The sequence below is a fragment of the Lithobates pipiens genome, unplaced genomic scaffold, assembly GCF_037356315.1.
Source record: "Lithobates pipiens isolate NorthernLeopardFrog02 unplaced genomic scaffold, aLitPip1_a1.2 Scaffold_8, whole genome shotgun sequence".
Taxonomy (NCBI): domain Eukaryota; kingdom Metazoa; phylum Chordata; class Amphibia; order Anura; family Ranidae; genus Lithobates; species Lithobates pipiens.
In genome coordinates, this window is record NW_027507903.1 from 285,202,925 (window position 1) to 285,216,176 (window position 13,252).

Consider the following 13,252-nt stretch of genomic DNA (forward strand, 5'->3'; position numbering starts at 1 on the left):
GGCAACAAACATGAATGTAGTGACGTTTCAACGTACTGATGACACTTCAAAAGAGGACGTTCAATTAATCCAGCGCCACCTTTGGTCAAGTTCTGTATTGTTGTCTGATCTTTTGCATTGGTTCTGAGCATGCGTGTTTGTACCTTGTGCAAAGGTCCGATGGTTTTGCGTACACACGATCGGACTTTGCTCCATCGGACTTATGTTGTCAAAAAGTTTGTCTGTTCGCACAGCCAACAAAAGTCAGATGAAAACGGAAAAAGTTTGTCCGATGTTGCTCCAAAACAGCTAATTTGCATGTTTGTTGTCAAAAAGTCTGATCGTGTGTACGGACCTTTTGGATGAGGTGGGGATGGTGGGTTCTAAATATTGTATAGAAGGGTTTATTAGATATTGAGAAAAGTGATTTAAGGTAGAAGAGCAAAGATAAAAGTGTATATATACAGTCTACTCTTTAATTGTTTTCTTTGTTTTTACATATATTTTTGTACAGTATTGTATGGTTTGTCCTAAATGTAAAACATTTAATAAAAATTTAGCTATAACAAAAATAGTCATTGTTCCAGAGAGATAAGCCCCACTCTCTACAAAAACTAGAGGAATAACATATCCCAAGCTAATGATTTATAGAAAATATGCTTAAATTCTTTGAGAATTATGGGTTTAACTTGTACCTCATGTAAAGGAAATGCAGCTTCATAGGTGCAGTTTGAAAGCAAGCGGTTCAAACCTGAGAAAAAAGGACAACAGGTTATATTCATTAACCATTATAATTATCGCTATACAACTATAATAAAGAAGCTAGTAAAGCAAATTTGACAGCAAGTAAATTTTATTGGTCATCTTTATAAATTCAGCAAAGTTTCATGTATCTGTATTTAACTAAAAATTTAAATAAGGAGTTCAACTGTTTAAGTCAAACAAGATGTGTTTCAATTTGGCTGCAAAATTTTACCATTAAATTTGTGCACTAAGTAATATGAGTTATTGCCTAATGAGTAACACATTTATACTCTGGATACTGATTACAAGACTGTGTTTAGACAGATAGAAGCATTCATTTATTGTCCTAACCAAGCTTCATTTGCAGCCCCAGTACCTTTATTATTATAATAAAATCAAGGAGCATGAAAGAGATGAGTGCTATCTTAATCACTTGAGTAATGCATAATGATTGAGCACACATTTGCTGAGATGGGCAAATTACACCAACTAGAAAAGTCACCTATGTTTTAATTTGGAACGATCATCTACAGACATTGACCTAATTGGAGAGGATGCAGGAGTAGTAACCATTCTTGGTTCCGTAAGGTCAAGAGGCCGACCAGGACTGCAGTGTTCTCACATAATACTGTAAATCAGCATTTCTTGTTTTGCTTCATAATTATCTTAGACTATTATTTAATGTTTAATTGATTAACTGACAATAAAATAGATCTGTTTGATGCCAATAAATCAAGATAAATTCGAATAGGTTTTAGAAACCTTTTTAAAGTAAAATGTAAAATTGTACATAGGGGCAGAAATATTTACTTAATATAGATACATGCTCTGATTCTTCCTTTGCAGTGCTACACAGTGGTTGGGCTTTACTACTTCATCTCACTATGTGATTTGATTCCATTTCAATACCGTTGCAATCAACATTTTGAGCATCGAAAGGTGCTTTTGTGCAATACAAGCCAGTTTGGCTTTACCATATATACACGGTGTGTATATATATATATATATATCTATATACTAACCAGGAAGCTGAGCAGGACTTTTAAACCTGCTTAAAAAGCTGTAACATAACCGCAATTGCAATATCTACGTTTGTAAGTAGTTTTAATTCTTCTTCTTAAATAAACATGCATTTTAAACGTTATCACGCTATGGATATGCCTCACTTTTGACATACACAACGTGGTTTACTACACTTACGGAAAAACGAGAGACCCCCAGTATTGCATCAGAAGCAAGCCAGAGAGCGACACAATAGCTGATATTGTGAAGGTCGATCCACCCCGGATGGGGTATTTTTTCCGGTGAGAGCATATTATTGAAGTAACCACTGAACACGGGAAACACTATTTGGAAACCATCACCCCCCTTCTCTCCCTTTACGCACGGAAGATCCCGCCACTCACTAGAGACTATTCACAATTTAAATATATATGGTTCACTGTGAATGCTAATTTTAATTTTAATATTAATTTTTAATATTGTTTTTGATTTTGTACTGCACACGTTTGTTTTTATTCACAGTGTGCTAGCTATCACGTTACTTTATCTTGATTATATTCAGCATGACTCTTTTTTCATAGACCAAGCACAGTCACTACACTTTAAGGCAAGAAATAGCCACCACTTTGTGTTCTAATTCTTTATTCACTTGCATTTTAATATTTTTTTCTAAGAATGACAGTATATGATTCGTGGCACATGTAATTTATTTGTATTTGCACTTTTACATATTGTTAGAACTATTTATGGTAAGCATTTGCCATTTAGTGGTTTTCTTTGTTTTCATAATATTCATTACTTTCATTTAATTGCCAGCACGCTGGAAAATATATCCCATAAAGTTTAAAACGTACAGATTCCCAGTGGGAAAGGGTATAGCGCCAAGTCTATTTCTCCTCACCCCTTCTTAGTATCTTTCCACCTGTCAAGGTGGAAACAAATAGAGGCTGCTCTTACCTATTTTTCCACATTACATGTTTTTCCTATTTCTTATATATTTTTTATATTTCCCATATATTCTTTAATATATTTGTCATAACCTACATACTTTCCACACCATAAATTCAATATCTTTTAAAGTAAGTGGTCCATAGCGCAATCTAACCCCCCTCTCCTCTATATATATATATATATATATTCAGTATAATATAAACAATACATGTATATGGATTAAATCCATTATGTTTTTAGCAAGAAGTTTGGGACTATATATGCTGGGGTGATGGTGGACAGAGCCAATGTGACTCAGCCCCACCCCTGGACATATATAGATGAAAATCGTCAAATCTTCTACTGTGTAGCAAGTGCTTGATCCACCACCATACAGCCAAAATTACTTCTTACCAGAATTTCATAACCCCTCACTACAGAGGGTCACCAACAGCATGTAACAATGGATATCTCCCACTTCAGAAGGGTCTCAACTGTTCTCCTCCCTCCACCGATATCATGGCCAGGTTGTCAAACAAGTATCCTTAGTTATCTCCCATATATTAAGTCATATGTGCCAATTCCATGCAAAAGAAATGAAGCTCCAATAGTGTAAAACCTTTTAATATAACTCAAGTATAAAAACAAAAATGCACTTACAAAGCACAAAGGAAAGATCAGCCTTAAGTCCGATGCGCCGGCCGGACGCAAACGGACAAACTCGTCGTTCCTGGGTACAAATCCTTCGCAAGGGGTGACGTCAGCGCATCGCTCAGCCCATTCTGGTAAGAAGTAATTTTGGCTGTATGGTGGTGGATCAAGCACTTGCTACATAGTAGAAGATTTGATGATTTTCATCTATATTGGACTTTGTTGAAATTCAGATGTTTATATAATTACACATTGGGTGTTCACTATTTTATTTTTTGTTTTCTTCTTTCGTTGTTCACTGTGATCAATTATCCTATAACCCTTATTCTTTAGGATTGGGGGTAATAGGCCTATTTTTGCACAATAATATTGAAATTTTGTCTGATGTTTTTACTTCATTGAATTTTATGTGGGTTTTTGATTTAGCGCAGCTTATTCAATTTTTCATGTGTTTTTTTCTGTAATTATGTAATACAGTCAAGCCGCAGCTGATCAAAGTTCCATTGTGGACGATTAGTATATTATTTTTTATCATAGCGCAGTTTTTTCTTTTTCCGATATTCGTTATACTGAATCTCGAATCATGTCAAATTAATTTGTTATATGCGCTATAATTTTGTTCGTATTCGTTGAAATTCTATATTTATGTATGTATATACATTCGTGATAATGATTCGTAGTTTGGAAAGTCGTTTGTTTATTGAATCTTTTAACACACACAATGACAACGTCTCTTCTCCTCGGCTCAAATACAATACAACACCATTCTAACTCAGTTCTCAGGAATGCACTTTGCCAGTAATCCAACCTCCGGCACAAAATTAATCAGCTGATTGAACTATAAGATTTACTTTGAGCTGACCTTTTGTTTCATTAGATCTTTAAAGAATTACTGAATCATGTCGAATTCATTCGTTATATCCGCTATAATTTCTTTCGTATTCGTTGTAATTCGTTATTTTTTTATTCGGACATTCGGATGCATCCGAATGTCCGAAAGATGCAAAATTCGGCTGAATTTCCATTCGTTATGAAACGAATTGCACAAGCCTAACCAAGACCATACAGCAGTTTAACAGGACATGTTCCACTCAGAACAGGCCTCTCTATGGTCGACCAAAGAAGTTGAGTGCACATGCTCTGCGTCATATCCAGAGGCTGTCTTTGGGAAATAGAGGTATGAATGCTGCCAGCATTGCTGCAGAGGTTGAAGGGGTGAGGGGTCAGCCTGTCAATGCTAAGATCATATGCCGCTCACTGCATCAAATTGGTCTGCATGGCTGTCATCCCAGAAGGAAGCCTCTTCTAAAAATGATACTCAAGAAAGCCTGCAAACAGTTTACTGAAGACAGGCAGACTAAGGACATGGATTATTGGAACCATGTCCTGTGGTCTGATGAGACTAAGATAAACTTATTTGGTTCAGATGGTGTCAAGTGTGTGTGGCGGCAACCAGGTGAGGAGTACAAAGACAAGTGTGTCTTGCCTACAGTTAAGAATGGTGGTGGGAGTGTCATGGTCTGGGGTTACATGAGTGCTGCCATTACTGGGGAGCTACAGTTCATGGAGGGAACCGTAAATGCTGACATGTACTGTGACACACTGAAGCAAAGAATAATTCCCTCCCTTTGGAGACTGGGCCACAGAGAAGTATTCCAACATGATAACGACCCCAAACACACCTCCAATACGACCACTGCCTTGCTAAAGAAGCTGATGGTAAAGGTGATGGACTGGCTAAGCATATCTCCAGACCTAAACCCTATTGAGCATTTGTGGAGCATCCTCAAATGAAAGGTGGAGGAGTGCAAGGTTCCTAAAATCCACCAGCTCTGTGATGTCGTCATGTAGGAGTGGAAGAGGACTCCAGTACCAACCTGTGAAGCTCTGGTGAATTCCATGCCCAAGAGGGTTAAGACAGTGCTGGAAAATAATGGTGGCCACACAAAATATTGTCACTTTGGGCCCAATTTGGACATTTTCACTTAGGAATGTACTGGCTGTGTGTTGAGTTATTTTGAGGGGGCAGCAAATGTATACTGTTATACAAGCTGTACACTCACTTGTAGCAAAGTGTAATTTCTTCAGTGTTGTCACATGAAAAGATATAATAAAATATTTACAAAAATGTGAGGGGCATACTCACTTTTGTGAGATACTGTAAATAGAGGCAGCATTCATATGTATATCATGCTCCCCTGAGGTCATATCCACAATCACTTTTGCTGAATGTTGCTCAGTGGGGAGGTAAAAAAGCATGCTTGAAAGTTCTGCCTACAACTGTGGTCATAAAGCCTAACATCAGCCTGTTCTGCAAAAGTAAGCAAATTGGAGGTGGAATCCTTTTTCAAAATAACATGGTGCCACAGCACTGTGAATTTTGGTGGATGTGAATACGCATGTAGAAATATGGACTACAATCGTAAAGTACCATGTCCCCCGGAGTTTCAAAGCATTGCCTGTCCCTCTTGTGATCAGTGTATCAGGTGTCATCATATTTGTGTGCCAAACAAAAGGAATTGTGGGATGAGTAATTCTCCCATCCGATAATTGCTTTGCATGATTATGTGCCTGGATTACAGATCCCAGGGATCTTTGCTGCCATTAGGAATATTGCTGGGGGAAGCTATAAAAGAAGCAAAAGCCCACACAGAGCTCTCTTCCTACTGGGCCTGATGCAAGACAGACCTCTCTGTGCATGGAGAGAGAGGTCGTGGCCTACCAGGCAGATCACCACCTTCCAATCCATACCTGAAGGGCCTAGCGCTGCCATTTGAAGTCGGACATCCATCCAGCACCGCTCCGGTTACCTGCCAATTGTTGTACCAAGTTTCACATCAGGAGACTGAGACCGCAATTCCTCTGCACGAGTGTCGCTACATAAGTTACCGTCCAGAAGACATCGTAATGGTCTGGTTGTAAGTGAGAGGGCAGTCGCCCAACCTTTATCCATCCTTTGTCATAGTTTCACTGACTTTGCACAGACATTTCTACCCTATGAATACTTTACCGAATCTATTTGAACACTGTGCTTAGATATCTTTAGCCTTCCTCACAACAAGAAATCTGTTGCTTCCTACCACACCTCATTGGATTACAGTATAGGCTGGCAAGGTTCCATCCTCCGCATAGTGTCAGTATAATCTGCTAGCATAAAGCATCCTTCAAGGGGATACCATTATTTCTTTAAGGAAGAGTATATATCATATTATCATTTGTTAATATTTGCCTTGTGTCTTTTGGAGGAATTCCTTTGCTGAGTTGGCTCTGATGCCCAAAACTCAGCAGACCTATTACCTCCTTTTTGTGACTATCTCCTTTAATTTGTTCCAGTAAATATTCTCAGAACATAAATACGCAGAGTTATCTGATTTATTACTCTACAGTGATACAAAGATGCTTGAACCCAGAGTGTCAGGTGGCTTGGAATGTTCACCAGGTCATGGCCATGCAGATGAGCAGGTAATTCCAAGCAGAATCTTAGGGGGCTGTGCTACATGCACATATCGGCAGATGTATGAGGGTGTCATTAACAATTAATGGCACTGCTGAGTATTTGCTAAAGGGCAGCATGTTTCTGTGGTGTCAGTAAACTGATTTTGCATGCGTTCCCAACACAAAGAAATGTGAAACGCAGGCTAAATGCCTCAGTTACATTAGTGGTCAGTGTAAATCGTCTCATTACATTGGGGCTTGGTGTACAATCCTTTCATTCACACTAGTGGCCAATGTGAAGGTCCCTTGTACATTGGTTGTCAGTGTAGATTCTGCATTCAATTGGTAAACAGTGTACATTTCCCTTTACTTTGGTGGTGAGTGCAGTATTGCCCTTACACTAGTGGTGGTCAGTGTAAATCACCCTCTACACTGGTGGTTGGTTTAGAAGTATCACCTTACATTGGTGGTCGGTGTGTGGAAGTGTAAACTTACATTGGTGGTCAGTACAAGTCTCCTTGACAATTGTTCTCAGTGCAAATTCCCCCTTACATGGAGGTCACTGTATATTCCCCCTTACACTTGTGGTTGGTGTAAATGCTTCTATTACATTGGTGTCAGCATAGTAATCCATATTTATATTGGTGGGTGTTGTAAAATCCTCCATTACATGGTGGTCAGTGCAAATTCCCCAAATCCTCCCTCACATTGGTGGTCAGTGTAGAATCCAACACTATATACTTGCCAAATATTTTCAGCTTTTCTCTACATGATTCAGACTTTGCCACAGTGTACTGCCTCCTAAATAATCCCATCCCCCACCACTGCCACTGATCCCATCAACCCCCCAGCTTTGCCACTGATCACACCTCCCTTCCCCAGCATTGCCACTGATCCCAGGAGTCCTAGGAACCCCAGGAGTTTTCTGTCTATTGATGAGTCCCCTCATCTCCCCAGTCTATGGTGTGCAAGCAGTGAGGAGATGATGTGCTGTAACCTTTAGCAACCAATCAGTGAGTAGTAATAATATGCGCTAACCTCTTGCAACCAATCATTGAGCAGTAAGGATATACAGCAACCTCTAGCAACCAATCAGTGAGCAGTAATAATGTGCAGTAACCCCTAGCATCCAATTAGTGAGTGGTAAGGATGTCCAGTAACCTCTAGCAACCAATCAGTGAGCAGTATTGAGGTACAGTAATCTCTAGCAACTAATCAGCAAGCAGAAGACATGTGCTGTAACCTCTAGCAAATAATCAGTGATCCATAATGTATCCTATAGCAGCCAGTCATTGAGCGGTGATGATACACTGTAACCTCTGGCAACCAATCACAATCTCTGCCTGATCTTATTCAGTAACCTTCTAGCTGCTATTTATTGTATGTCTGGCCGCTAAGTTCTGGCCGCTTAACTAAGTTCGGCAGACAATCCGACAGACAGTCCGTTCAAAATTAGCATGAACGGACTTGACCACACACGATGAGCAGACAGTCCGCTGAAAGCGTGCGTGATGACATGTACAGCACGTACGACGGGACTAGAAAAACGACGTCCTATACACTGCAATGCAACCTTCGGCCGTGTAAACCCTTTCTGAGCATGCGCCATACTTAGTCCGTCCAACTTGCCTACACACGAGCGGACTGTCCGCTGAAACCAAGTTTGGACGGACAAAACCAAGTTTGAACGGACTGTCTTACGGAAATTCCGTAAGACTTTGTTCGTCAGATTGTCCGCTGAAAAAGTCAGCTGAAGCCCACACACCAGCGGATTGTCCGCTGAAACACTGTTCAGAGGACTAAGTTGGGCAGACAATCCGCCCGTGTGTACGCGGCCTCTCAGAGCAGTTGGAGAGCGAAGTTACATGGGGGGAGGGGGGTGGGTGCTGGTGGGAGCCCCAATAAAATTTAATTAAAGACAGCCCTGAGCAGGATCATCAGATAAAAATAAAGTCTGAAAAAAATGCTGTAGTATATTGCATTTGAGTTTAGATATGCTTGATCCTCTTTATGTGTGGGGCAAATGGAAAACCTCTGTGACCAGGTAGTGTTGGAAATTACTTCTTAGACAGTATTCCCTTTAATAGATGTTCCTTCTGTTCCTGTTCTGGAGACAACTCAAGTTTGTGTATATTCCTTTACGTCAGCCTGGGTATAGTGATCACCAGCACCCAAAAACCTAAAAGAATTTCTATACCTCTCCCCACTCTATCCAACCCAGGAAAACATCCTGGCTTTAGATACTGTACATATTACCATTTGCAATCTGAGTTATAGGACTTACCTATTTTGTTTTTCCCTTCTTCGTATTTAACTCTTTGTAAAATATGATGTACAATCCGACTTCTTGTGGCATTGTTGAAAAAGGTGTCTTTGTTGTTTATTATAAAACTGTGGAATAATAAAAAAGCAATTTTGTAAATTGAAAAGAAAAGATACTTGTACTGAACCTACCTTATGAGGACTCCTTCCTTCACACCAAATAAATATTCCCTAAAACGTCTGAGAGAACACATGCTGAGCCACAGCATGTAAAAGTAGTTCCATGTCGAAGTATTAAGTAGTATTATTATTACAAAATTATATTATGTTTAAAAAAAAAGCTTTGACAAGGGTCAAATTGCAATGGAGTGTTGACTGCGTCAGCGCAATTCCAAAATTGCAGCTCTTGTGGGATGTTCCTGAACTGCAGTGGTCAGGACATACCAAAATTGGTCCAACGAAGACTGGCAAACCAAAAACATGGTCATGGGAGGCCAATGCACACTGATGCATGTGGGGAGCAAAGGCTGCCCATGTAATCTGATTCAATAAAAGAGCTACTGTAGCTCAAATTGATGCTGGTTCCAATAGAACGTTGTCAGAATACACAGTGCACTGCAGTTTGTTGCGTATGGGGCTGCATAGCTGTAAACTGGTCAGGGTGCCCATGCTGACATGCCTCCTGAGATGTATGACATAATTTACCTAGGCCTCAAAAAAGTAAGTAAAAAGTAAGTAACTGAGGAAATTCAAAATTCTAAATAGTCAATGCTGATTGATAGAGTGAAATTCTGCTTTAATGGGCATACCCGCTGTAGGCCAGCAACTCAGAAAGTATTAATACTGTTGGATTCATATTACAGCCAGGCATTTAGAACTGTCAGAAGGTAATCACCAATGGCAGACTATATTTCTCTCAGTTAATATTTACATTCAATAAAATCTAATTGGTTACATTTCTACCCCAAACCCTTAATTTAACTTTTTTTTTTTTTCAAAAGCAAAGGCTTATTTTTTATTTATTTTTTGTATTTGAAAGCCAAAAGCTTAGTGGCCAGTTCAGACTCATATTAGACTGTTGAATGATGGGGATAGGACTTAGCTCAATGTGCTGAGAAATGAATAAGGGTCCTTTCACACGGGGCGGATCAGTTCTGATCCGCCCCGTGGATATCCGTTTGCTCAGCGGGGATCACTCCGTCGATCCCCGCTGAGCAGGGAGATGACAGGTCCGTCTCTGCACACTGCGCGGGGGCAGACCTGTCACAGCGCCGCTCTCCCCTATTGGAGATCGGATGACGACGGACCGCAGTGCCCGTCGCCACCCGATCCGATGACGGATGGAAAAATAGCTTTTTCCTCCGTTACACTTTTTCGGATCGGAGCGGGTCGGATGTCAGCGGACATGTCACCGCTGACATCCGACGCTCCATAGAGCTCTATGGAGCACCCGTTCAGGTCCGCCTGAAAAACTGACAGGCGGGCCTGAACGGGACGTCAGTGTGAAAGGGGCCTTAGAGGCACTTGAAGACACCAAATGCATTAATATATATGAGATTTGATATCTTAAAGCACAACTAATTGCAGAATCCCTTCACATTTACCTTCACAGGGTTCAAACAGGCAAAACATTTTGGTTCTTGGGGAGAATCTCCCTGTCATCTGGACATACGTCTACACCCTGCTAATCAGTTAATTCACAAGCCAGATGAAGTACAATGGGAAATGTATTTCCTGGCCGCTCTGGCTGTAAGCACTGCAGATCTCACAGTCCCCAGTGCTGCAGTTGCACATCAAAGTAAAGGGCAAATTACAACTAAATAACTTATTTAAAATATTTTGACAATAATAATAATATATTAGTCCTTTAGTACTATAACATAGTATATATTCAGGTAAGCATAGCAAAAATTGCAAGTATTTAAAAACTCAGCAAATGTAAAGATTTTGTGTTTTTTTTTGTATTCCAGAGATTATTTATACCATTTTAGAAAAAAAGATATAAAAATAATTTCTAGTTTTTACCTAGACAATAAGAAACTGCTTTATTGTTGGAGTAGCATGAATAGCATGGGGCACTCATCTGGACCTTTGGTGATAAGCTGTTTAATAAGCTGGACTAACATGATCTTCACATTTATTTCTGGGTGTGACCATAGCCACTCTTCATGAGATTCTGTACACTCACCGGCCACTTCATTGGGTACACCTGTTTAATTGCTTGCTAACACAAACTGCTAATCAGTCAATCACATGGCAGAAATTCAATGCCTTTCGCCATCTAGATGTGGTTAGGACAACTTGCTGAAGTTCAAACAGAGCATCAAAATGGGGAAGAAAGGTAATTTTGGTGGTTGTTGGTGCCAGACAGGCTGGTCTGAGTATTTCAAAAACTTCTGATCTACTGGGATTTTCACACACAACCATCTCTAGGGTTTTCTGGAAATAGTCAGAAGAAAAGAAAATATCCAGTGAGCATCAGTTGTGTGAATGAAAATGCCTTGTTGATGTAAGAGGTCAGAAGAGAATGGGTAGACTGGTTGGAATTGATAGAAAGGCAACAGTAACTCAAATAACCCCTTGTTGCAACCAAGGTATGTAGAATACCATGTCTGAACATACAATACATCGAACCTTGAAGCAGATGGGCTACATCAGCAGAAGACCACTCCAGGTGCCACTCCTGTCAGAATAAGAAACAGAGGCTACAATTTGCCAGGCTCACAAAAATTGGACAATAGAAGAATGGAAAAATGCTGCCTGGTCTGATGAAACTTGGCTTCAGCTGTGACATTCAGATGGTAGGGTCAGAATTTGGCATAAACAACATGAATGCATGGATCCATCCTGCCTTGTAGCAATGGTTCAGGTAGGTGGTGTAATGGTGTGGGGGATATTTTCTTGCCACACTTTGGGACCCTTAGTACCAATTGAGCATCATGTAAATGCCACGGCCTACCTGAGTATTGTTGCTAACCATGTCCATCCCTTTATGACTACCGTTAGGAATGGGCCTAATGGTAGTCATACAGGGAAAAAAATGACGTGGGGAAAAAAAATTAAGGAAAAAAATGGCTTTGGGTCCCCCCCAGTCCATACCAGGCCTTTGGGTCTGGCATGGATTTTAAGGGGAACTCCATGACAAAATGTAAAAACAAATCGGGGTGCCCCCACTCAAAATCCATACCAGACCCTTATCCAAGCATTCAGCTTGGAGGTCAGGATATGGGGGGACGAGCGAGCGCTGCCCCCCCTCCTGAACCATACCAGGCCACATGCCCTTAAATGGAGGGTGGGTGCCATTTTGATGGGAACAAAAGCCTCTTCCCAACAACCCTGGGCTGTGATTGTTGGGGTCTGCGGGCAGGAGGCTTATCGGAATTTGGAAGCCCCCTTTAATAAGGGGGCCCCCAGATCCTGCCTCTCCCTCTAAGTGAATGGGTATTGGTACATTGTATCCCTACCCATTCACCAAAAAAAGTGTCACAAAGTAAAAACCACAACAAACAGTTTTTGACAATTCCTTTATTAACTACTAGCCGACCTGCCGCTGCCATTATATTGAAGCAGGTTGATTCGCCTGGGCAAATCGCCGTATCTGTACATCGGCCCTTTAAATAGATTTGCCAGGTGAATGTGCACGCCCGCTGCGTGACGTAGGAGCTGATGCATGTGCCTGGCAGCAGCGATGTCCTCCGGGCACCCGCGAATGCTACTCAGAGAGAGAGAGGGGATCTGTCAATGTAAACAGACAGATCCTCCATTCTGTCGGGGAGAGGAGAGACATCTGCTGTTTTTAGAGATTAGAAACAGTGATGTCTCTCTACTCCCAGTCTCTACACTGCCCCCAGAGTTAGAAAAACCTCCCTAGGACACACTTAACCCCTTGATCGCCCCCTAGTGTTAACCTGTTCCCTGGTAGTTCTATTTATGCAGTAATCAGTGGCTATTTTTAGCTGTGCTCGCTGTATTAATGTCAATGGTCCCAGAAAAGTGACAAAAATGTCCGATCTGTCCGCTGCAATGTTCGCTACAAATTGTGGATCGCTGCCATTACTAGTAAAAAATAAAAAAATAAAAATGCCATAAATCTATCCCCTATTTTGTAGACGCTATTATTTTTTTTCGCAAACCAATCAATATACGCTTATTGCATTTTTTTTTACCAAAAATATGTAGAAGAATACATATGTGAATACATTTTATTTTAAATTTGGGGATATTATAGTAAAAAGTAAGTGGTGATCAA

The 13,252-nt window shown here is 40.5% G+C and overlaps 1 protein-coding gene across 5 annotated transcripts in view; it reads right to left on the reverse strand.

Moving 5' to 3' along the window:
• ANO4 (anoctamin 4) overlaps positions 1-13,252 on the reverse strand; it is a 320,816-nt gene that overhangs the window by 90,939 nt on the left and 216,625 nt on the right. For all 5 annotated transcript variants that reach the window (XM_077472273.1, XM_077472272.1, XM_077472275.1 and 2 more), the window contains 2 exons: positions 9,026-9,132; positions 675-730 (listed from right to left, as the gene is read on the reverse strand). In XM_077472273.1, the coding sequence (XP_077328399.1) occupies positions 675-730; positions 9,026-9,132 (163 nt within the window). The remainder of the gene's footprint in view (positions 1-674; positions 731-9,025; positions 9,133-13,252) is intronic.